The following is a 23,567-nucleotide window of genomic DNA, read 5'->3' as shown; positions in this document are numbered from 1 at the left end:
TGCCAGCCATGCCGCGGCGGGACCCCTGAGGTACCCCCCGAAACACGTCTTGTTGCCGGCCCCAGGAGTGGCAGTGACTTGCCGCTTGGTTTTTACTGTATTTATTGCTCAAGTAGGAACCGACAGCTCTGCTCGTTGCTTATTCACCTAGTCGCAGCCATCCAAGGTGAGCTGAGATGAAAATAAACCGGAATTTTACATTTTAATTGCAGAGATGTGGGGGCCCCAGGCACCAACATGGCTATTTGTACCATGGAAGGCAGGGGGTCACAGCAGCCAGATACATTTGGCCACAATACACAAGTCCGGGGAGTGACGCTGTGTTCGTGACAGATCTGCTCAGGTGCTGCACAAAAAATGGTGTTTCTTTCCTAGCAGGGATTAAGAGTGTGCTCCGTCTCAAACCCAGTCAGTTCTTAAGAAATCAAAATTGACTCTAAAATTTTTGAAATACCACTTGTGGGAATAGCAACAAACCACCAAGGGCATGCTTGAGTGTAGCAAGATCATTTAATTCAACTAAGAGAAAAAGAAAAACCAACTCAAACAGGGTTTTGCATTTTCTCCTGCACGGTTGTGTCACTAGATGGCCTTCCAGACCGAATGCAAACACAACCACGCTCCGCATCTCTGTCAAGAAACACCCTGCTTTGTGCAGAGGGCAAACAAAAAGCAAGAAAAGGGTATTTGGGCAATAGGGAGGAGGAAGGACATGTAAATAACCATCGAAGTGTTATATATTTATAATAATAATAATAATAATTATAATAATAAGGCAGCCAAATGCACAGCTATTTAAAGCTAACCATTTTACGGAGGAAAAAGTTGATGACAGTGTGTAGAATACAGAAGCTGTCAAAAAGATTTCATGAACCACGATCTTCTACGTCTTATCTGGAACACAGTAAAAGCCATCAGCTCCTGTGGGCTGCAATGGCTGAGGGCATTCCAGTATTGTACAGGAATGAATGGTCCAGGAAAGAATTGTTTTACCCTGAAATGATTTATTTGGACCTGGCTCAAAACCAGCATCACACTATGTATGATACGATCAACAGATAGACTTAGTAGTCTTCCTGTAACCAAATACTGTAATTCAGGTGGGTTTTTTTCAAGTCAATTATTGCTATAAAAGCTTTTTGGGGGATAAAAGTATTTTGTGGGTCACTGTTAGGTTGGGTTTTTTGTTTTTTTGTTGTTTTTTTGCAAATCTCACAAACCAGTCTTTACATTTCTCACGGCTTTGTCTCCTTTTACATTTTATAGTTAAGGAAACTTTTTAGATTTGTATACCTTTAGATTCGGGATGAAACCATATAAAATGAGCAGATTATAAAATCAACTGTAAACACTCAAAAGACTGTTTTTAAGTAATGGATGTTCTATTTCTAGTGAGTCAACTTAGTATTGATGAAATACAGCATTTCTCTGTCTCAGTTACTTATTTTTAATTAACAGGTATGCAGTGCTTTAGGCATATAAAGTCCTGTACAAAAGCTAAACATATTTTGCAGATTCTGAAAAACTAAAGTCTAATATGGAATTCTGCCACTGATTTAAATGAAAGGAGATTCAGCCCTGTGTTAGTAAAATTCAAATCTAATCATTATTAATTGCAAGTGTCCTTCTCCTACTTCTGTTTTGACCTGTATATTGATTTTGGCCCAAGTTCTGTTTCATCTAAAGCTCACACATCAGCAGCTCAGGAGTCAATATGCATATAGAGATTTACAGTGAGCGTACCAAAATCAAGATTTTAATGGGGTATGGTTAATATCTGTGTTCCAATCTTGTTACCAATTTGTTGCTTCATGATTGCCAAGGAAAATAATAGGAAGGAGTGAAAAGTTAGCACACTGCCTAGGAAAACTGCTCGAAGTTTATGACTTTTAAAAGATGATTTAACACTTTAGATGGTATGGATAGGTAAGTCAGGTTATGAGGTCACCCAAAAAAGATGCCCAGATTAGGTCTAATATTGAAGCTATGACTTTTTTACAATACAGGGTGATGAAATAAGTTGATACTCCCATTTCCCAAAATACCAAGCCTGGGGAAAAGTGCTTGCAACCTCCTGGGCAGTTCTGGCACAACAGAAGAACCTCAAGGCATATCCTTAGCCTGACCTCCTGAGGAAGCAACACCAACGCACTTGTGCTGCCTCTGTCCCTTGTGATGTGCTTGAAGAAGTCAAGGAAACTGACATTTAATAATATTACAAGCCCATGAGTTTTGTGACTATAGAGAGTCAAGTGAGGGAAGAGAAGCATAATTATAAACCTTTCTGCTCACAAAATACTGTTTTAAATAGTAACTATGTTAACAGATTTGACAAAATATTCTGGTTAGCTACGTTCTTCTGTTTGGAGGAACTGTGAACACTGTAAAAGTTTTAAGTTTCCAGTCAATTAAGCTCTATCATAAGGCATGCCCTTAGGCTAAGAAGCATGGCTTGCAGCAATATTTCTAATGGAAAATACAACTATTTTAGCTAACCAGCAAGGTCTCAGACTGCTGGTACTTCCTTGTAGCCACAATTGCAGAGAGGAATAACAGCACACGCCATCTGCTGTATACCCATATTATTAGTTTATATGGTAATATAAAGTAGACAAGAATGGGGACCTGTTCTTCCTAAATGTCTTTAGACCTACGTTTTTGAAATTCACTAAAGAATTTTCTTCTTGATAATACAGACCCCAGCTTTACAAAGATTTAAACATAAACTTAAAAATAAGAACAAGTAGCCCCATTTATGTTGAAGGAAATATTAATGAACTTAGTTAAGAATGTGCCTAACAAGACAGAGCCTTAAATATTTATTTTTTAACATTACCAGTGATATTAATTATTTGTTTTCAGCGATGAATTCCCACTACAGCATGTACATACAGAGCAAGAGACAACGCCCTGAGTTTACAATAGGCAAGACAGACCCTAAAGAATGGGACTTACCATGTAAGTAGAGTGAATTTCTGAGAATTTTCAGATGAAAAATTGTTGGTCATGTGCACAGACCCTTACTGAAGAACAATCTCTGCCCCACAGAATTTAGTGTGAACTGTCAGGGTGGGTAGGGAAGGAGAAACTGTGATGTAGGAGAGCTGAACTGTACCTTGCACACACAGAGGAGTTATGGGTGACATACCAGCGTAAGAGGAGAAGAGAAGCCTATGACAAAGCTAGGAATATACTCAAGGTAATTCAATTTGTTTACAGAACAACTGTACAAAATTGTTTTTTCAGCTGTGTTTTTGCTCACAGTGCCAAAACTCTTTTGACCCTCACTCAACCCTGGAACTATCTCTTTTCAAAATCAAAGCTCCCCGTCTCCCTGACTTTCAGCTGCTTCTCAGTATCCATTTCTGCAGTGTTTCTTGCTGTTTCTCTTGCACATGCAGAGCTCTACCATCTGGTCCTCATGGCCTGATATTTTACACACACGCCCCCACCCCGAAAAATCCCTTGGGCCACATGATTCACCATCTATTCAAACCTTGCCATGTGCCTGTTTTTTGTGTAGTAGCCCCTACTGATGTAAATCCCTTGTTCCATAAGGGCTCTCAATTGCCTTTTTCATTGAAGGCAAGGTGGCTGTGACACCTGCCAGTTTCTAAGACGTTTAACGCAACCTAAAACATTATTACATTGTTGTTTGGCGGAGCAGGAACTGTATTTTTTTCTCCCAGTGGGAAGTGCTGCCAGAAAGGTATTAACTTTCTAGACTATTAAGTAATGTGGAAAAATTATATTTCAATAAGAAAATTTCCTTTCTGCCTTTTCATGCCTTAGGAATATAGTTCCTGTTTCACTTGGCTCAAGTACCCCATGCACTAAATCAGTGCAAAAATCTTTCAATAAACTCTACATAAAATCTGTCCAAATGCTACCATAGAGTTCAGAGGGCTATGAAAGAAAACAGGACAACGGTCTGCGGCAGGAGGTGTTAGCCAAATTAGATACACAACTCAGCAAAATCAGGCAGCAAATACTGAGGCACTTTGATGTAGTTTGGACAGATTTTGTTCATAAACCACACACTGACTACTACCTAGAGAGCAGCTATTTATAGGGAACACATACTGTTTCTTGGGTTATTTTCTCTTGGTATGCTTTAAATCAGGGGTGCCAACTATGTGGGCCAAGTATGGCCTACCTGATATATGCATGGCCAACGTGCTGTATTTTGAATCTCACCTTTCATTAGAAACTGAGTTCTTGGCTTTGCAGCTGTGGGATACCTCCCCCCCACTTTACAAATCTGAAGAGTGTGTAAATCAACATGGTAAGGGCTCAGCCTGATACAGTAGGTGCTTGGGGGCTGTTTCAAGTTTCTGTTCCTCACTGAAATGTGAATTCTCAAGCTGAGTTCTGTTGTAAAGAATGGGAAACACAAGGTTAAGATCATCCTATGCTTTTCTGGAACATCAAACACAATGACTGATCTCTGAAAAGCATGAAATGAACAAGCAAGTATCTGCCAACACCACCATAACTCTGCCCCCGCAGATCTGGGCGCTATGTGTGTCTCCCAGATGTGCTGGCACAGCTTCACCGAGCGATGGGGCGGAATTTGTCAACACAAGCTGGCAGAGCTATCGCAGTGATGCTGGATTTCATCCTCTACCTCTGTGCTGAGAAGTGAATCCAGAGCTTCACCAGAGAGAGAAGGATTCAAAATGCCTTGTTTCAAGCAAGATCTGCAGGTTGTGTTTGCGCTGGTAGCTGTGGTTGGTTTTACCATGGGAACAGTCAGGAGCAGCGGGTTCAGGAGTGATGCACAGGCTTGCTCGTGGCTGAGTGAGAGCACACGGCTCTGCTACAGAACTGCACGAAATTAATCAGCATCAGATGCTTTTCTGCATCCAGATCTGCAGCAGAGAATAAATCCCATCAGGAAGTAATTTTGGGAAAGGGGCTGTAAATAGCTTCCCTTGCAACACAATGTGTTTTTACCCAATATCCAACCCATCTCTAGTATACAGCCCTCAAATCCCTCTGGCTTATGCCTTCCTGTGTTTTCATTACCCAACACTCCACCTGATCCAGCAAGCACTGAGATACTATTTTTTCCGAATCAGAGTGCTCTCTGCAGTATCTGCTTTCTTCGGATTACTTTTCCCTTCTCCCATTCCCAAAATATGTAATTCCTGGTAGAGACAAGAGATTTTCTTTTAATGTACTTGCTGGTTTAGAGACAAGGGAGGGCTGAAACCAATAGGAGTGTATGTTAATTAGGATGACTACAGCACCAGAGCAGGAGTTGCATTCAGCTTCTTCAGCAGAGAGAAGTATGGAGTAGGTGAGTCCACTGTGGATGGCCAAATCTGGGTTATGCTCCCCAAAAGTTGATCGGTAGATTGCACTAAACCTGAAATGTGTGGAGTTGTACTTTTTTTGTGAGGCTTTTGAGAACTTCAAGTTTAAATGATCCCAGGTTTGGCTTGCTAAATATGCTTTCCACTATGTGAGCTACAGCACAGCCTGAACAAGCATGTGTTTTTCAGAGCCATTGGAGGAGTCAGGCTTTGATCAACACTTCATTGCTGCATTGGCTGTGCAATAGCCATCACTCTTGCATCTGGCCCAGGCAGGAAGCTCTCAAACCTTTCGACAATAATGTGGGGAAACTGGGAATATCCACAGGAGGAGAAAAAAGGATGGCAAAGTAGGCTGTAAGAGGACTGCGGATGAAATAGGGGCAAGCTTTTGCTGAGTAACATATGGCACTGACATTAAAGGGCAGTTAACGTGTGAAGTTTGCGTCCTCCCCTCTGGTATTTGTGCAAACTTCCTACTTTGCAACTGCAAACTGAAGAGATTATAAAATCTTCTGTTTATATCCCAAAGGGAGACACCATCATTTCTGCCTGTTTTTTGTTGAGTGTATGGGGAGAGCTAGGCGGGAAGCACTTGCTCTGCCATTGTCTGGCTGGTAAGAAGCTCATACATAGGGATGGAGGTTTGGCAGGAGCTAGAGAGGTTTGTGGCTTGTCAGAGCATTGCTAGACAAAGGACAGGCCCAGACTGAGTCTATCTCAGACCTGAGAGTAGCCATTAACCCGTCCAGAGCAATCCTGCAAAGACACAGTGACACTCAGAGCAGGCTAATTAATAACTTGAGATGCTGGAAATAAACCCAGTTTTAATTGTGTCATGTTTGCTTTAGAGCTGTGATTTTTGGCCTGTGCCACACTTAGGGGAGCTGGGCTGGTTGACAGTGCAGAGTGGCCTGGCTGGAGATCCTTGCTGCGAGCCACCAGAGCAGGTTGGGAAGGTGTTTGAGCAATCGTGGCAGTGCTGAGGTCTGGTGTGTGCAGGCACGTGGAGGGCAGCAGCCTGTCAGCGCTGCTCCAGCCCACAGGTCATCGCCAAACGCGGACTGGCACGCTGCCCTGCATGAGCTCGACACCGCTGTCCTTGATGGCATGTTTCCTGTGCATTTCTCTTCCTACAACATTTCACCCTTTGTGACTCTCATCATAACAACAGGCACACTGTCAAGTTCCCAGTTGCTTACTGGGATTAACACAGTAGCTCTGATTGCTTAAGGTGGGGAGATTTCCTGGTTAAAACCATTCTAATTAAACTTACATCTCCCGTAATGCTAAAAACGCCCCTGTGTGAAAGGCAGCTGAATCTACTTGTAAAATGTCAGTGCCCCTAGACCTTTAGTGGACTTAGGAGTCTAACAATAGTATAGACAGTGCCTGTTCAAAGATACAGAACTCCAGACAAATGGAAGAAGGAAGCAAATATAGCATCCCTCCAAATCAGACATCTTAGACAAAAATCTTCCAAGTACGAAACACATCTGGCCACGCGTTTGTCAAGTTTTTTATTGGCTTGAAATACACACACACACACACACACACACACAGAGTCCATAGCAAATCCTTTCCACTGCAGATCTGGGTGGGCACCTCTGTTTTCCTTTTAGGACTCAATTTTGGAGCTGGGGAAGTGTTCTCAGTCGACAAACCTCCAAGCAAGCCAGAGCTGGCCACAGAGGAGGGCAACAGCTGCACGAGCTTTCATTCCTCTCCCCACCCTCCCATACAAATGTGCCCCTCAATCCTGTGTCTGTAGGAGCCAGAGAGTAACATATAGCTCCCCTGCCAGCTCTACTGGCATTTCCTATTACGCAGCCAATTGCATGTTAGGCACCAAGACCATGAAGTATTTTTTCATGTGGGCAGCTGAGCGGTGGTGGAACTAGAATCTCTTTTGGTCACAACCCCCCCCGCAGATGTTCGTGACACTTTTTTGACCACCCCACCCCATGTAATACGTCAGGCCTTTGTGATAATTTGCTGCCACAGGAACCACTTCCTGCATGCTGCTAGCAGCAAGTCTTTCCGGACTGCTGGCAGGCATTGTGCGGGGAAAAGGGAAGACGATGTGCAGGGAAAGGTGTCGGGAAGTAAAGGGAACCCTGTTCTCCATCAGCAACTCCCGGGAGAGGGGGAGAAAAGCAGTGACAGCTTTGCAGATTTAGTGGAAACTAACTTCAGTTAGGAATTAGCAATGGCCTGCCCTCTTGAAGGTTAAAACAATTAACTTATCTGGAAAAGGTATTTTAATTTATGACTTACCTTGAAAAAACAAAAAAAGCTACAGCAAGTACAAAAATAAATTAGAAACTAGGCAAGGATTCCTGCAGGAATCAAGTCTAAACAAAAGGCAGGGACTATGCAGCGAGAAAAGCACAAATGGCAGGGACTGAAATGTAAAACCTACAGTTCACTGCAAAACATGAAAGATGCTGTTGTATTCCACACCTCCTCTTCCCGGGTGTAGCTGTCTCCACAAGGTGAAGGGCAGTAATGAATCAAGCTCCTTCCCTCTCTTCCTGTATTTTCTATTCAATTATTCGCAGGCTGTGCAAGTTCTGCTTTATTTCCCCTCTCCATATGCCACACTCTCCTCCTGGGGTTTTTTTATTCCAAACTGTGCATTTGGCCTCTCTCCCATTTCTTTCTCCTCGGTGTGTGCCCCCTGCTCTGCTAAGATCTGCTGTCTTTGTAACCTCTGCTGTGCACATATGCTGGCTCTCCCTCTCCCCTCCCCACCACCCCCTGTTTCTGGGCCATCAAGTGTCCCTTCGCTTCACTCCAGCATTTTTGCCAGGGGGCCCATCAGCCAGCCAGAAAGGGAACAATTTTGCTATGGCCACTGCTCCCGTTTTCATGCTGCCGGCTCCTCTCCACCGATCAAGGGGAACCCATGTTGATCCCGTAGTACAGCTGATTGGTAGGGAAAGCAAAGACGGCTCTGCAGCTGCTTAGCAACTGGGAGCTGCTGTTATGCAGCAGCGTAGAAAAGCAATGGATAGCACAACATTTGTTAATTCTGCGTCTTCTGGCCCACTCGGATTAAAACCGTGGTGTAGTGGACCAGCTGGGGCACTCCTCCCAACTGTCCTGTCAAAAAATAAATCAAGATGAGGATCCTTAAGTACAGATCTGAGAGCAATGGCGACAATGTCAAGGGCAAAGCTGTCTTGGTCTTGTGTCATATGTTGTTTGCATCACACCAGTTAGAAGAAACTGCTCTGATTTGCAAGCTAAACTCATTCCACTTGATCTCTGTCATCACTTTTCTGGCTGCAACATTTTATACTCCATCACTTATAATGAGAATGCTCCCTGTATGCGCTGCAGTTGTTAAAAAGGCTCTCAGGTCTCCAGCTACCATGGCATCGAGACTGTTTAATGATAGGTGTCCAGGTACACAAGTATTCTAATACATAAATATCCTTCCAGATTACTTCTCTGTATCTTCATTTCCTTTTGGTGCAAGCTCTGTGAGTGCCTGAATTCTTCAAATGGTACATTCTTTTCATTCTTTTTTTTTTTTTGATAAAACTGTACTGTTGAGGCCATGAAGCACTGAACTGAAATGTTTAGTAATCTGATAGCTTTAGAATGTTGATTAGAATTGCCAACCTTATTTCATGAGTTTTATAAGCTTGAAAGTATTCTAAAAAATAACAGGTTGTACATTCTGATGGGATCATAGCATTTCAATAGCAGCTGCATTTCAATAGGCAAGAAGCAACACAAAACATTCTGCAAGTCAGGTGTTGAAACAGCTTCTTTATTCCTTTATAGCTCGAGAATGATTAGATCTCTGAAAGCACTCACCACCTTACAGAGGTGGCTTTGTCAGAATACTAGCAGAAATAAAATGAACAGATACATTTTAAAAGAAACTAAAACCCCAGCCCTGGCAAATATCCAACATGTCTGTCAAAAGTTGTATGGATCTTAAACAAAATAAATGTTTGTTCTGCTACTGGGTATCACCATACATCTCTCTTTGCACTCCAGCCGCCAAACACCACAGCAGACTAGCTGTCATTGTTCAATGCTTACATCCCATGCATCCTCAAGAGTGTGCTGGGACACAGGTGAAATCTGTCAGGAGGTTGCTTATTTTGGCTGAGAAATCCCCTAGAGAGATCATCTGCTGTCCTTAAGAAGAAATGAAAATTTTCATGGCAAAAAACCTGAATGGGCAAATACCCTGTCCATATTCCTACTCAATATTCCTTTGATATTCTTAGCCTGGTTTCCTAAAAATAGAAGCCTAATGTGACTGTCTTGTTCTATGTAATTTTTCCTCTCCTTCCTCCAATCTCTATCAAATTTGGCAGTGGGGAAGAAGTACCAAACATATTTAACTCTTGAGTAGAGTACATAGTAGAGGCACCACCCTGGTCTTGGGGAAAGGCAGGCAGAACTCAGTCCGTGCCCATACCAAGGGGCAGGACCGCTACCTGCTTGGCCCCTCTGGAGTTCCCAGCCAGCACGTTACCCCTTGCTCTGCCAGACAGGGTAAGCAGGACTGGGAAAGAGCTAGAAGATTTGTCAGGGGGCATTTATGGACACAAATCCATGAGAGACAAAGCTTCATGAGTTTAGCTGCTGAGAGAGAAACCATTTTAAGTAACTGCAGGGTTCGTGGTAAATGGTAATAGCACTAGTAGGAGATTTCTGCAAGAGGGCTGATGTGCCATACTTCAACCCCTGTGAAGCACTGATGTGATTCTGAGTAGGAGAATCTAAGAGCAAGCATCATCAAATGGATCAGAATCCATATAACAGGAAGGTCTCAAAATGCAGTTGTAACCACTGTGTGCCTAGAGCTGTCTTTTATGGGTCCTGCAACTACCTGTTTTGCGCCCTACATTGAATAATGGCTACCTTATAGACACCAGGGCAGGCAAATGCTGCAGTGTGTGCCTCCTGGCTCCCTTCCAGCTCCTCAACTGGGCTTTCTTCCCATGAAACTGGGGTGTGACAAGAGGATGGTGTACATCCACACCTCCTCCTGACACAGTATTGACACAGCTGAGGTGTACACACACCTGGAACCAGGAAACTCCTACAGTGGAGACAGAAGCAGTTGTTTATCTGGAAGAAAATATAAAATCATTACCAATCGAGTTTGTAGGTGACACTCAACGGTAGCAGGAGGGGGTATTTTAAAAAAAAAAAGGCCATTGCAAGCAACAATGCTGTCTGAGGACTTGTCTTTTTCAAGAGGACAAAGCGTAAAGCCATACGTGCAGAACAAAGAGCACAAACCAATGGTATGGCGACACCGTCCCAGGAAGGAGCAGATCTGAGAAGATTTCAGGAGCCGAGCTGAGAGACCAGCTGAACATGGGCTGGTGTAATCCCTGGATGTCCAACAGAGACATCACAGCCAGGAGGGCTGTGGGCGCAGGTACAATCACTGCTGATCGCTCACTCCGACCCCTTCTGCCCAGATCAAAATGGTGAAAAACTAGAGTGTTCACAGGGAACCCCGACAGGAACGATTACAGGATTAGTAAAGATGGACCCGAGGGGGAGCTCTGCAAGTCTGCAACGCGAGTGTTAAACGCTCAGTTGATCAGCCTGTACACAGCTACACAGGGACGGAAATCTGGTAATGGTACATTCCTCCGTCAAGCAGACCGAGATACAGCAACATCCAGAAACTGAAAGCAGAAACTAGACAAGTTTAAAAAAGGTATTTTGATTTCTAGTCTGTCAGGTAGATTGCGATGGAAACAACTTACTAACTCTTACCTTACTCTCTCTCACAGCCTATTTTATAGTGAAAATCTGATGTTTTTCTAAGCTGCAGGTATGCCGAGTTAAATTCTTTCAAATGAGAAAAAGCAACAAACTCACAAAAATCTTATGACCTAAATAATTCAGGAAGTCGAACCAGATGAACCTAGGTCTCTTTTGTCCTTTATAATCTATTAATCCAGTTTCCTTGCACAAGCAGTGGATTGTGACATGAAAACCTTCAATATAAAGGATTCTGTGTACAAGCCAGTCTAAAACAAAACGTTGTAAACAGTCACGATCATTGTTTGGCAGAACAGCTGCATATTTTTTATTTCACTTTGCCTCTCAATCTAATTTGCTCTTGTTGCAACACTTTGCCAAAGAAATTAAATCACTTCTTATTGATAACAGACAGTGAAATAATTAGCATAAGTTTTCCACTCAACAATGCAGGGGAGGGACGCTGTGGGCAAGAACAAACCCCTTTGCTTCAAGAATGTGCGTAGAGTAACCACAAGCTGTTCAGAGAAAAAAAAAAAAATTCCCCCCCTTTCCCCTGAAAGATCTCTTTCTTTCTCTAAGGAGTCTCAAGCAATAAAACAGGGTCAATCTAACTCAAGTATGAAAGTCTGGTTTGACCTTTCTGGGATTTAAACACACTGTACCAGAACATTTAAGCTTTTCAGATACGAGGTTCAGCCATGAAACCACCCACTCCGAGAGTGCAACCGGTCTCAACTGCCTTGGTGACTTTTAAACTACATTGAACATTACAGTCATTTAGAAACTCTTAAAAACGGAAAGAAATTTTCAGCTCAGACTTACAAAAACAATTTCCAGAAGTGCTGAGGACCCACACAATTCACTGGGTCCGCACGGCCGGCTCGCCGTACGACGCCTGCTGCCCCAGCAATTTCTGGCCCTGGTTCGCACGTACGCAGCGCCAGGCACCCGCTTTAGGACCTCTCCCAGCTGGAGCAGTTCATGGATTCTACCATCGGGAACAGCCGTCCTGAACAATGATTAATTGCAGACAAAGATCACAGTCCTGGAAAAATGCGCAGAGAGGTGCAGGTAGAGACAAAGCTGTCTAAGCTCCCACAGTATTATGGTCTGGCTGGATCGTTTCAAAGCCTGTGTTAGGCAGAGCTAGTTTGCTTCAGGGTTAAACAGACCAACGTTAAGCTTTAAATACAGGTATTACCAATATCCAAGTATCTATTTAAACATAAATTTTAAATCCCAGGAAAGCTAATCGCCGATGCTGTTTAAATCTGCCCTTTTTAAAAACCACTTCACGTGCTGACTTAACTCATTATGATGCAAGCTGCAGAAACGTTTTCATTACAGTTCAAAAACCCCCTGCAAAACAAGGAACAGATCTACGCCGTACTTTGATCTACACGTCGCCTGCTTCGGCCATTTCCAGGAAGCTGAAATGCTTTTCACCTCTGTTGAGAAACAGCAGAGGAGCATTTTAATGGCGTTTAGCTAAGAATAACGTCACCGTTTCTTCCGAGTTTACTAGCAGATTATTATTTAAAGCAATTGTAAAGCAGGAAGGCAGTCACACTGCTGGCACAAGCGAGGGCCAGGCGTTTCCAGGCGCTCTGTCTCGCAGGGACCGGGCGGAGGGGCTGGCGGCCGCCATGGCTCCCGCAGCCCCGAGAGGGGGGTACGGTAGCCGTTTTTAAGCCAGCCTGGCAGTGCGGAGACTTTTTTTTTTTTTTTTTTCCTTCCCCTCCATGGAAACGTGTTATGTTTTGTGCGGACGGTTTGTCGCTTGTTCTCGACAGAGCCTGACCCGGTGAGGACCGAAGGGGGGGGGGGGGGGGAGAACAAGAAATGAAGAGCGTAAGCCCTCGCGTCGTTGCGAAAGGCGCAGGCTGCGGTGCCTCCTTCGCGGCAGCACCCTGCTCCCTCGCAGGAAAAACACCCCTGAGTCTCGGCACATACCGCAGCACAGGTTTTACAAACCCACGGAGCGGCTGGTCCTGAGCCGCAGGAACTGGCGGGCAGGGCGCACCCAGCCCGGCACATGCCGCTCCCGCAGGCAGCCTCTGCCAAGCAGCCACTTACCTTCTCCCTCCCACAGGGTCCGCAGGACGGTCCTGCTCTAGCCTTACCAGGGAGGCCACCTCTCTACAAGTGTTTGCTTTTCCTCCCTGTCCTGCCCTCTGAAGTGGTTGCTCAAGCCAGGCTTTCCTAGCTCACCTAATCTGGGTCTGCAGTGGAGCACAAGGTGCAACTCCCCGCAGAGCAACAGCGAGGCTTGGGAAGCTCCGAAATAACCCCCACGCCTCCACCCAAAACGAGCTGCAGGAAAATCTGCTCGGGGGGGGGAAAAAAAAAAAAAAAGAAAAAAAAAAAAGGAAAGAAGAAGAAGAAGAAGGAAAAAAAAAAGCAGCACATGTAACACCTCAGACGGCCATGGCGGCTCGCACTGCAGCACAGCAGCCGGCTCCGCGCCAGCCCAGCCCCGGCGGCGGGCCCGGGGAGCCCGGCGGTGCAGGCCGGGCCATCCCACCCCGGCTGCGGGCGGGAGGAGGCAGGGCAGCGGCGGCCCCGGCGGAGCGGCCGGGCGATGGCGGAGGGGGGCAAAGCCCAGGAGGGGCAGGAGAAGGAAAAAAAACAACAAAGAAGCCATGTGACGAGCGGCGGCCGCGCTCCCCCCGGCGCGTTGGCGGGGCGCAGCCCGCTCCAGGCGGGGAGCCTGCCGACGCCGCCCTGCTCCTCCCGCGGCCAGCGCTGCCTGCTCATTTGCCTGGCTTCCCCCCCTCCATCCCCCACAACTGCCTGGGCTTTTTTTCTCTTTTTTTTTTTTTTTCGGGGGGGGGGGGGCGGTGGGAGGCTGTTGTTTGTTCCTCTTAATTTTTTTTTTTTCCCCTCTGCATTAGGCTACTTTCATCTTTTGGTATTTATAAAAGCAAGCGAGCTGGAAGCTGCGGCGGGGGGAAGGGAGGAAAGCGAGTGGCGGGCGGCGTTATTTATAGGCACCCAGGGCTTCGCCTGCATTATGCGAGCTGCCTTTGTCCTCCCCGCCCGGCCGGGCCGTCCCCCCCCTCCCTCCTTTCCCCGGCCGGGCTGGAGCGCAGCCAGCCCCGCCGCCCGCAGCGCTGCCTCCCGCTGCTGCAGGGCGCTCCCCGGCGCGGCCATGTTGTGCGCGGCAAGCCGCGGGGAGAAAAAGCCGCCCAGGCGCCCCTCGGCTTTGCCTTCCACAACCCCTCACAAAGCGATGGGGGGAAGGGGGGGGGGGGCGGGAAAGGGAAGGTGTGGGGGAAGACAAAAAAAAAAAAAAAAAAAAAGGCCATTTCCCTCCAGTGATCGGGACGCGGAGCGCCGCCAGGCAGTGGGGGAGAGCCCGCCTCGCCGCCGCCCCAGCCCTGAGGAGAACGCGGCGCCGACAGAGAAGCCATGATGGCGGCTACCCTCACACAACATGGAGCGCGACCGGGAGCGCCCTGCCCGCCGCCAGCCGCCCCTCCCGGCGCCCGGGACACGGTGCTTCCGCAGGCTTTCACATAATAAAACCACCAGACTTCGGCGGGGAGGCCATTTCATGTGCTGGGTGGCTGCACTAAAGCACAACTGCTGTGAATATCAACTGCGTCACGGCTCTCCAACTGTAAAACTCAGGCTGCAAAGGGTCCCTCACTTGGAAGGAAACTCCCTCATTTTGGATTTACTTCCAGACCTCCTTTTTCCCCCCTCTCTCCAAGTCACTGCCTCTCGGTATGAAGGATTTTACAGTGCTTTTTAGTGAGACATCCGCCATTAAGACTCACCGTCTTGAAAAACACCCCCCCCATTTTGTTGCTGCTTTTTGTCGAGCTTCTGTAATTAGACGGATAAAACATGTAAGAGATCCCTACTACCACCACCACCGCCTTTTCGCCTTTTTACAAATCAACCTCAGTAACATCTTATTGTTTGCAGGCAGATTTTATTTTTTTTTTTTTAATGTGTTCAATTTAACAGCCACGTAATGCCTGCAATGGAATCACGGCGTCTCTCCGCAAAAAAAAAAAAAAACCACACCAGGGCTGCGGACAACCAAGCGCTTTATGCAGAAAGAGAAATCCCTCCCTGAAAATAGACGTTTCTGAGACGCTGTTAGATGTATCTGAGGAGAAGGAGATTGCCACCGCTCATACAGACGACCATTAGGATCTTTCCGCCCAGGACAATAACATTAGCCGCACAGGCCTGGTCTATATGTTTCTCTGCAAGGGCAAAAGGGTTTACTTACCCACGCACCATAGTTGAATGCAGCTCTGAAGGTGAAGTTGTTACGCTTTTTTAAAATAACGGCTATAAATATATATGATCTGTATCACCACTTCTCTCGTAAGTTTGCAAGTCAAAGCGGATCTTGTTAAGATAATTACGGATCTTTGTATGGCAGTGGTCTAGCATCAAAAAAAAAAAAAAGCAAAAAGCTATAGAAAAAGTTGTCCAGCTATGTTGACTGACCGTACGCAGCAAGGACTACTACTCGAGGCTTAAATCTACCTTCCTGTGTCAGATTTACTCTGTACATAAAAAGGACGTTCAGTGTTTTTCCACAGAGCACGCAGACACTAAAAATACTCTCCTAAATCGTTTTAGGCTACACGTTAGTGTGAAAACACCTGGTTAACATTTACTGGTTGTAAACAACTTTTAAGCATCTCTTAGCTAGATATTTTGCTAAGTAAAATACTTCAAAAAAAGCATAAATTGGTTCAGATAAACAGACAAAAACATAAGACATGCAAATGAAGGCTTAGCAATAAGGACCACTTCAGTAACATTAACATGAAAACTACACTTAGCAAGGACAGAATGGATTGGGTACTTACAACGTAAGAGGAAAGAAAAAGAGCTTATCAGAGTAAAATTGCCTTTTTTTTTTTTTGCCAGAATTCATTATTCCTATGCCTATATTTAAAACATTACCTTATAAGCACCAAAGGAGTTAATAAAAATGGCCAGGAATCAAGTGTTTAGTATAGGATATGCTCTCTAAGATTTATTGTTCAGGCATCAGAGCGCTGTACAAAGCTTAAAAACCCCCAAAACAACGAAAAAAAAAATTAAAAAGCATGTATTTACTTTCTTTTGGCATTCGAAATTGTTAACTGCTGACATAGGGTGTGCCATGACCTAGTTACACAAGACAAAGATGGATCCCGAACCATAAGGGAAAAAAAAAAAAAAATCCGCATTTTTTTTTTTTTAAGGTTTGGTTTGTTTGTTTTTTGGTTTGGTTTTTTTTTTTTTTAAAATCTTCCTTCTTCATGAGTCCTCTAGCATGGTGCCAGACATTACCACCACCCCGAGCGCTCCCCGCAAGTGGAACGGTGTGGATTCACATGGCGGATCCCCCTTTTGGAACAAAGGAAAAGCCCAGTTGGCCATTTCGCTCCATTGCAGAAAAATGGCTGCCTGATCTGTTGGCCTCTCCTTAGCTGTCTGCTGAAGGATGTTTTTACACCGCCGTCTAATAACTCAAGCCCCATGGAAGCCGCTCGCCCATTGGCTGCGGCCGCCCCGCTGCCTTTAACCAGCCAATTGCCCGCCCGCGGCCGAGCCGCCGCCACGGCCCCGCGGCCCCAGTGCGGCCCCGCCATGCGCCCGCCGCGCTCCGCCCGGCTCCGCGCCCCGGCGAGCGGCGGGGGGACCGCGCCGCCCGGCCTTTAATACCTAAAACAAAATGGAAGCTTCCCGCTGATTGGCTGCCGCCGGGCCCGGACCTTTAATAAGCAAAACTGCTCCCCCCCCCAACACCCCCCCATCTTCCCCGCCCCGGTCGTGTAGTCGCCGAGCGGCGGCGGCGGCACCCCCCACCTCCACCCCCCGCCGCAGCAGGGCGGCGGGCTCCCCGCTCCGCCCGGTCCGGGCTCCCCGAAGTCTTCCCCTTAAAAAAAAAAAAAAAAAAAACCCACCCACCCAACTTGTCCCACCTATAGGTCCATCTTGTTTAGAAACAGTTTGCGCTAAGGTAAATGCAGCGGGCAGATTCCACTCGCCCCCCCGCATGCCGTTAACCCCGGGGCGGGGAGAAAAAAAAAATCAACCCACCCCGGCGGCGGCCCATGCGGCGGCGCTCGGCGGCGGCGGGGCGGCGGCGGGCGGCCGCGGGCCGGGGGCTGCGCGGCGCGGCCGCCGTGAATGTGCAGGCGGCGGAGGGCGGTTAGGCGTTCGCGGCGCTCGCAGCGGTGTATTGTGGGAGGCCGCCGCCGCCAGCAGCGAGCACACACAATATGTGGTGGCTCGCGAAAACGGGAGGCAGGAGCCTGGCGGCCAGCCCGCGCCGGTAACCGGCCCCATGTGAGACGAGAGCTCGCCTTTCGCCGCCCGGAGACGATCAGCCGCCGAGCGCGATGTCTTTCCGAGAGATCAAGGCGGGGGAAAAAGCCAAGCACCCTGAAGATCATGGCAAAAAGCAGAGTTCAAGTGAGATTGGGTCTTTTTTTTTTTTTTTTTTTTTTTCCTTCTCCTCTCCTCCTCCTCCCTCTCTGCCTCTTGTCTGGCTGGGGTGGAGGGGGGACCCGGCTGGCAATTCCCCCATTTTAGGGCTCTCTTCGCGGTGGATTTCCTCCCTGCCTGGGTGTGTAGAGCGGGCGGCTCGTTTAAAAAAAAAACAACGAAGAGGTCTTTGTTGAATATTTTTTTTTAACTTTACGGTTTTCCGTGTGTTTTTTTTTTTTTCTTTTCCCCTTCCCCCTTCCTTCCCCCCCCCCTCCCCGTCCAGGTTGGATCAACGGAATGGAGAACAGCACGCAAGCCAGCACTTCTGTCGAGAAAAGAAATCACCATTGGAGAAGTTACAAGTTGATTATTGACCCGGCTCTGAAAAAAGGACAGCACAAACTCTACCGTTACGATGGGCAACATTTCAGCATGCCTGTAAGTGGGGGGGTCGTGAGTGTCCCCCATTGTGTTGTGCCCCCCCATTCCCCCCCCCCCCCGTCTTACCGGCATTTTGGGGGCTGGGGGTCCCTCCGGGTCGTGGTAACCCCCGCTGTAGCGCATGTGTGTGGGAGGGGGGTCTGGGGGGGACACATACACAGCCACCAAAGTTACTGCCACCTGACACTCTGTATTCAACTGTCAGGAGCCCAAGGAGCCCAAACCTGCGGCTTTATTTCTGTGTTTCCAATCTGTGTGCATTTCCCAGCAGTATTGCAATTTGACACGTGTGTGTATGTGTGTGTGTGTGCTTTCCCCTTCCCTTGAGACAGCCCGTGCTTCCTTGGGGTTTATTTTTTATTTGTGTCTTAAATTTCAAGCTCTGTTATTGCTGGTTTTGTGCTTTCTCTCCTCCTCCTCCTCCTCCTCCTCCTCCCAGAACTCCGGAATCGCTCCTGTGGATTGTGTCAGGGATCCCAGAATAGGGCGAATATGGACCAAAACTAAGGAGTTGGAGCTGTCTGTCCCCAAATTCAAGGTACTGCCCCGACTTTTGGGTTTGGCTCTGTATTCCTGTTTATCTGGGAGTGGGGCTTCAGTTCCGAATAGTTTAATGGACCGTTTAAATGACAGTCATGTTCCTATTAACATTATTATTTGGCAAACTGTTTAACAATAATCCTCTTCTATAAAGATAACGAGAAATCAATGCATCTGTCTGATGAGATCACTTGAAGATTTTGGAGTGGTGTCTTGGGGGCTTCTCGGATTGGGGGGCGGTGGAGGGGGGCTCTCTGCCGACGGTACTGCTCAAAATATGTATTTGTAGCTCAGAAAGGAGCCAGTTTCAATGAATGGCTGCAGCAGCAGACGTTCTGCTCAGCTCTGGGGTTCATCCCAGAGCCGTGGAGGCAGTTTTCTTTCCCCAGAGTTTGCAGGATGCTTTAACCCTCTCCCTCCCGTGCCATCCTTATGGCCTCCCCCACGCTCATTAACGATGGTGATTATTTTTATCGCCCCCTCCCACCTTGTGCCTGTTTCTAGATTGATGAATTTTACGTGGGGCCAGTGCCTCCCAAGCAGGTCACCTTTGCCAAGCTGAACGACAACATCCGTGAAAACTTTTTGACCGACATGTGCAAGAAATACGGCGAAGTGGAAGAGGTGGAGATTCTCTACAACCCCAAGAACAAGAAGCACCTGGGCATCGCCAAAGTGATCTTTGCCACTGTCAAGGGTGCCCGGGAGGCCGTCCAGCACCTTCACAACACCTCCGTCATGGGCAACATCATCCACGTGGAGCTGGATACGAAAGGTGAGGGGGGCACATTTTGGCCTCACGCGTTTGTGGTTCGCAGTGCCCCTGCCCGTCCCTCTCCTAAAACGAGAGGCTGTTGCAGACCGCAGGAGCCCGGCGATTAAAAATATGAAGGGAGTGCTCCTGTCCCCCCTGCGAGCGGGTCTGGTTTCTGGGGCCTTGGCGAGTCACGTGGAGCCAAATGTGTTGTCTGTTGCTAGGAGACAGCCCTGTAATTTGCAAAATGCTGCCATCCTGCCCTTCCCCTGCCTGTACCCTGCCCTGTCCCCTGCCCTCGGAGGCCTCCCGTGCCCCCAATCTCTGTGTCCCAGGCTGGCCCCGCTCGGCCACCTCCCGGGGCTGCCGGACCCCGTGGCACTTGACTTTTGCAAACTTGGGATTTTGGGGTGAACCTTGGGGGTTCTTGGGACCCAAATCCCTGGATTCTGGCGGCGGCAGCGGGGCTGGGTGCTGTCCTCTGCGTGCCTGGCATTTCATTGATACTTCGCAGCAAACTGGAGGCTGGCAGCAAAAGAGTGCACACGCAGCACTTGTCAGTGTGTGTGCGAGTGTGTAAGTGTGAGACTGTCTCTTAAAGCGACAGGAGCTCCCAGTCCTGGAGGCAGCCAACTCTCAGTCCCAGACCCGAGCCCTAGGGAGCCCAATAAAGTTCCTGGAAGTATGAAAGCATTGCATTTCACCGCTTTGTCTTTTCTCTTTCCTCCAAGCCTGTTAGTGAAGGGCTTTGCTAAAATGTGCCTGAATTTTAGAAAATGTCTAAAGCTGAGGAGGTGTAGATCAGTTGCTGCTTGTGCTTCTTCGTTGCAAACACGGGATTTCTAGTGTAAAACTGACTTGCTGCACACTTTCTTGGGACGAGGACATTAACACCATTTTCTTAAAAATGCTGCTATTTTTGTTCTGTATTAAAAGGTATCAACAATTTAGTGCACAACCGATACAGCGGTTGGTGTGCCACATGTGGTAAGAGGGTATAGTAGGATGTTTATTGACATTACTGATCACTGTTAGAAAAAAAAAAATCACAGTAGTAATCTAATATTTTCTATTGCAAACTAAGCTTGACCTTACTTATGTATACGTTGAAATTCTAGTATCATTCATTATTACAGACAGGCTCCTTCCCCTGCTTTCTTTGAAATGTGAAGGTAAAAATTACATGTAAGAACGAATTAACCATTTGTAGATTTAATAGTGTAAGCTAAAGCAGGCTTGTAAGTGGTGGATGTCTTAATGAGAGGCATTTTAAACAAGCTGATTGTACTACATTCCTCCTTGTTCTCCGTTTGTAAACTACTCTGCAAGTCTTGAACAGGCAGCTGTTCAATAAAGTTAGCTGTGCATCAGGGAAATGAGGGGGTTTTATGCTCTTTCTTGGGAGAAAACATTGAAGTCTTAGTTTTAAATTGCATTTTTGTTTTGTTTGCCAGCTGTATGCTTATAATGTGTTTTGTTGTTTTTTTTTTTTTCCACAGTTGCATCTCTAAAAGAGTAAGACTGTCAGTATGCTATAATCTGTTATAATCAAGTAAAAATTTGTTCCTAAAATAGCATTAGCAGGTTAGGACATTCTTAAAATACATGTGTGTAGTTTTCAACATTTTTTCCTAGTATTCAGCTTTTCGTAAGGATGAAAGGTTGGTTAAAACCCTGATTTTCATAGTCTAGCAAATAAATATTAGGAGCAAAAGTGTTGTTTTATCTGTCTGGCCAGAGCACAGGCCTGGGAATCTGGAACTAATAAATCCAGCCTCCTCATCTAAGACAGGCTAGTTTAAAGCAACTTCTCTGCCTCAGTTTATCCACCTACAGAATGGACACAATAATTACCTGTCCTCAGAGAAATAGGAATCCTTTCACATTCATAAACCTCTTTGAAAATGAAATTGTAGCTTTTACTGCATTATATTGGGGATCCAGGAAGAATTATGAAACTGACAATTACTTTGTATTTATTTAAAAACAAGTTTTAAAGGAAGCCTAACACTTCCATATCCATGGCACTATAGTCGGGGGGGTGGGGGTGGGGGTGGGTGTGCTGTGTGTGTTACTATTTCAAGCATATTTCCAGAATCTCTTCAAGCTCTTGTAATGAAGAGATCTATTTTGTCATGACTTTAGTTGAATTAAAACAGTTTACATAGTTGAGGATGTGGCTCAAGACCTTGTGAAATGAGATTTGATAACCAAATAACCTCACCTGCAGCATTTATTCAAGATAAATGAGTCTTTTCCAGTATGCAGAATCATGCTAAGGGGTGCCTTGCTTTCAAATTGCAGAGAGTGACTCAGAGGGAGTTTGGGGTTTGATCCTGCAGGACTTCCTCGTGAAAGTAGTCCTGTTTCAGGGGAGATCTTGCCTGAATTCTTGTTCTGGGCTCAGGTGCTGGGCTGTCCATTTTTCTATGTATTCTTTATCTTTCAGAGCAAAATTCAGACAGTTTTGGGGTCTAATTCTGTTGCCTTTGAAGCTGATGACAGATTTCTTACAGACTGCAAAATAACTAGGATTGGGTTTTTGTAGTAATGAAAAATCCAGTATTAAGAAACTGTGTCTTTGTAGAATTTAGGAACGAAGAGGCTAAGGCCCAGTAACAACATATGGGACAGTTTGCTTCTCTGGCTTTTATTCTTCGAAGGATGTCGCTGAGCACACCTTAAACTAGGGGGAGAAAAAAAAAGAAGGAAGAAAAGGATTAGTTGGTATCTTTTTGGAAGAGGCAGCATTAACGGTTTTGTCCTCAGCATTCCCATGCATCATGTTTGCATTAATAACAGCCAGTTTCTACTAGCAAGGTGTGTTGGGAGAGTTTTCTGAAGTGGCTCTGGGTGTTGGCAGAAGCTTGTCCCTTGGGTGAGAGTTTCACTTCTCAAATCTGCAAGCTATTTGCTTGGCACTTTGGAGAGGAGGGAAACTGCTGCTCTCCAGAAAGCATGGTAAGAGCAGAGCTGCCAAACAGGCTGAGAAGAGGAAAAAGGATTTGGAAACCTCCTTGTCTTGGCTGGAGAGGGGAGTGTCTGACTTCACTTGCCCAGCAGATTATTTAAAAACGATCCCTGCGAGCCTCAGAGGTGATACCTGCTCCGCTGTTGCATGGATACACCGGGCAGGGAGTGGTAGCAGGGTCGTGCGGGTGTCAAGAATATGTATTTTTACATAGGCTGTGTTATTTCTGTTTAATCAGCTCTTCCATTGTGGTCTGTGCAGGTGAAACCCGCATGCGATTCTATGAACTGCTCGTTAATGGTCTCTACACTCCTCAGACCCTTCCTGTAGGCACCGAACAGGATGTATCGCCAACTGTGAATGAAACTCTCCAGGTATGTTTGCTTGGCTCTTTTTTTAAGAATAACTTTCTAGAAAATTCCAAACAAATGCGTCATTAACGTTATCATTTTAACACTTTTAATTTAGCTGCTTTTTTTTGTCTTGCCGTAGTTTCAGTGGATGTTACTAATTCACATTTAAATATAACTTGTTCATAATTGCTATAGCAAATGTAACTCTGCGAATGCAGTGCGTGTGGCTAATCTGTATGCCGGTGTCTGCATAGCATGGTAAGTGCTTTTTGTCTTTCTGAATGAAAAATACCTACAGAACCGACAGTATGTGCCCTATTAACATTAGAAATTCCTGCAGTTAGGACTGGATCAGATCTGTCCGGGAGATGAGATTATTCCCTTGAAGTCAGGGGGAATGATTTACAACGGTACATTTGGCCTAGCGTCTGCAGTATGTAATCCTTAGCGCGTACGTTCTTCAGCCTTGCTTAAAGGCTGAAAGATGGAAGGTGTCTGATCTTGAGTAGTGACATGAATTTTCCAGAATCTTAATTAGTCGCTGGAATCAGTTGTTAATAAAAACAGCGGACAGAATTCCTGAGGGCTTCCAGGGGTCCCTCATTATTTAGGGTACGAGTCTGTAAATGGCTTTGTACAGTTACCTGCTCCCCCGTGAACCCCACTGGGATGAGAGGACAAGGGGGAAGTGAAGCCGCCTTTGTGTGAAGTTGTCAGTCCCTTTGTCTTGTCTAAATGTACTTTGGCTCCTGATTGTGGCTTAGGAACCCAATTTAAGGCATCAAATTTGAAAGAGATTTGTCAGAGATGGTTTTTTTTTCCCCTTATGACTTCTTAAAATGCCATCATTTCATTAATTCTGTGATCACATCGTTTTCAGGACAGGTAAGAGCTGTACACTGAATGTGAAAATCCCATTGATCTGAAAAAATAAAATTCTCCTCTTCTCCCACCAACCACCCCATCAGCAACAAGGCAAAACCCCA

At 46.2% G+C, this 23,567-nt stretch overlaps 1 protein-coding gene across 4 annotated transcripts in view; it reads left to right on the top strand.

Annotated features, from left to right (window-relative positions):
* Positions 1 to 17,252: 17,252 nt before the first annotated feature.
* SETD1B (SET domain containing 1B, histone lysine methyltransferase) overlaps positions 17,253 to 23,567 on the top strand; it is a 54,728-nt gene continuing 48,413 nt past the window's right edge. For 3 of the 4 annotated variants that reach the window (XR_012625601.1, XR_012625600.1, XM_074843767.1), the window contains exons 1-5: positions 17,257 to 17,507; positions 17,806 to 17,960; positions 18,403 to 18,501; positions 19,008 to 19,278; positions 22,490 to 22,602. Coding sequence is in view for 1 of the 4 variants with exons in the window: in XM_074843767.1 (XP_074699868.1) it covers positions 17,435 to 17,507; positions 17,806 to 17,960; positions 18,403 to 18,501; positions 19,008 to 19,278; positions 22,490 to 22,602 (711 nt within the window). In the remaining 3 variants the exon portion in view is untranslated. Of the gene's footprint in view, positions 17,508 to 17,805; positions 17,961 to 18,402; positions 18,502 to 19,007; positions 19,279 to 22,489; positions 22,603 to 23,567 lie in introns of all 4 variants that reach the window. The other variant, XR_012625602.1, reaches the window with a different exon arrangement.

Source organism: Strix aluco, chromosome 18 (genome assembly GCF_031877795.1).
Source record: "Strix aluco isolate bStrAlu1 chromosome 18, bStrAlu1.hap1, whole genome shotgun sequence".
Classification (NCBI taxonomy): domain Eukaryota; kingdom Metazoa; phylum Chordata; class Aves; order Strigiformes; family Strigidae; genus Strix; species Strix aluco.
The sequence above is the reverse complement of the archived record's forward strand: the minus strand, read 5'-3'. Positions and strand labels throughout refer to the sequence as shown.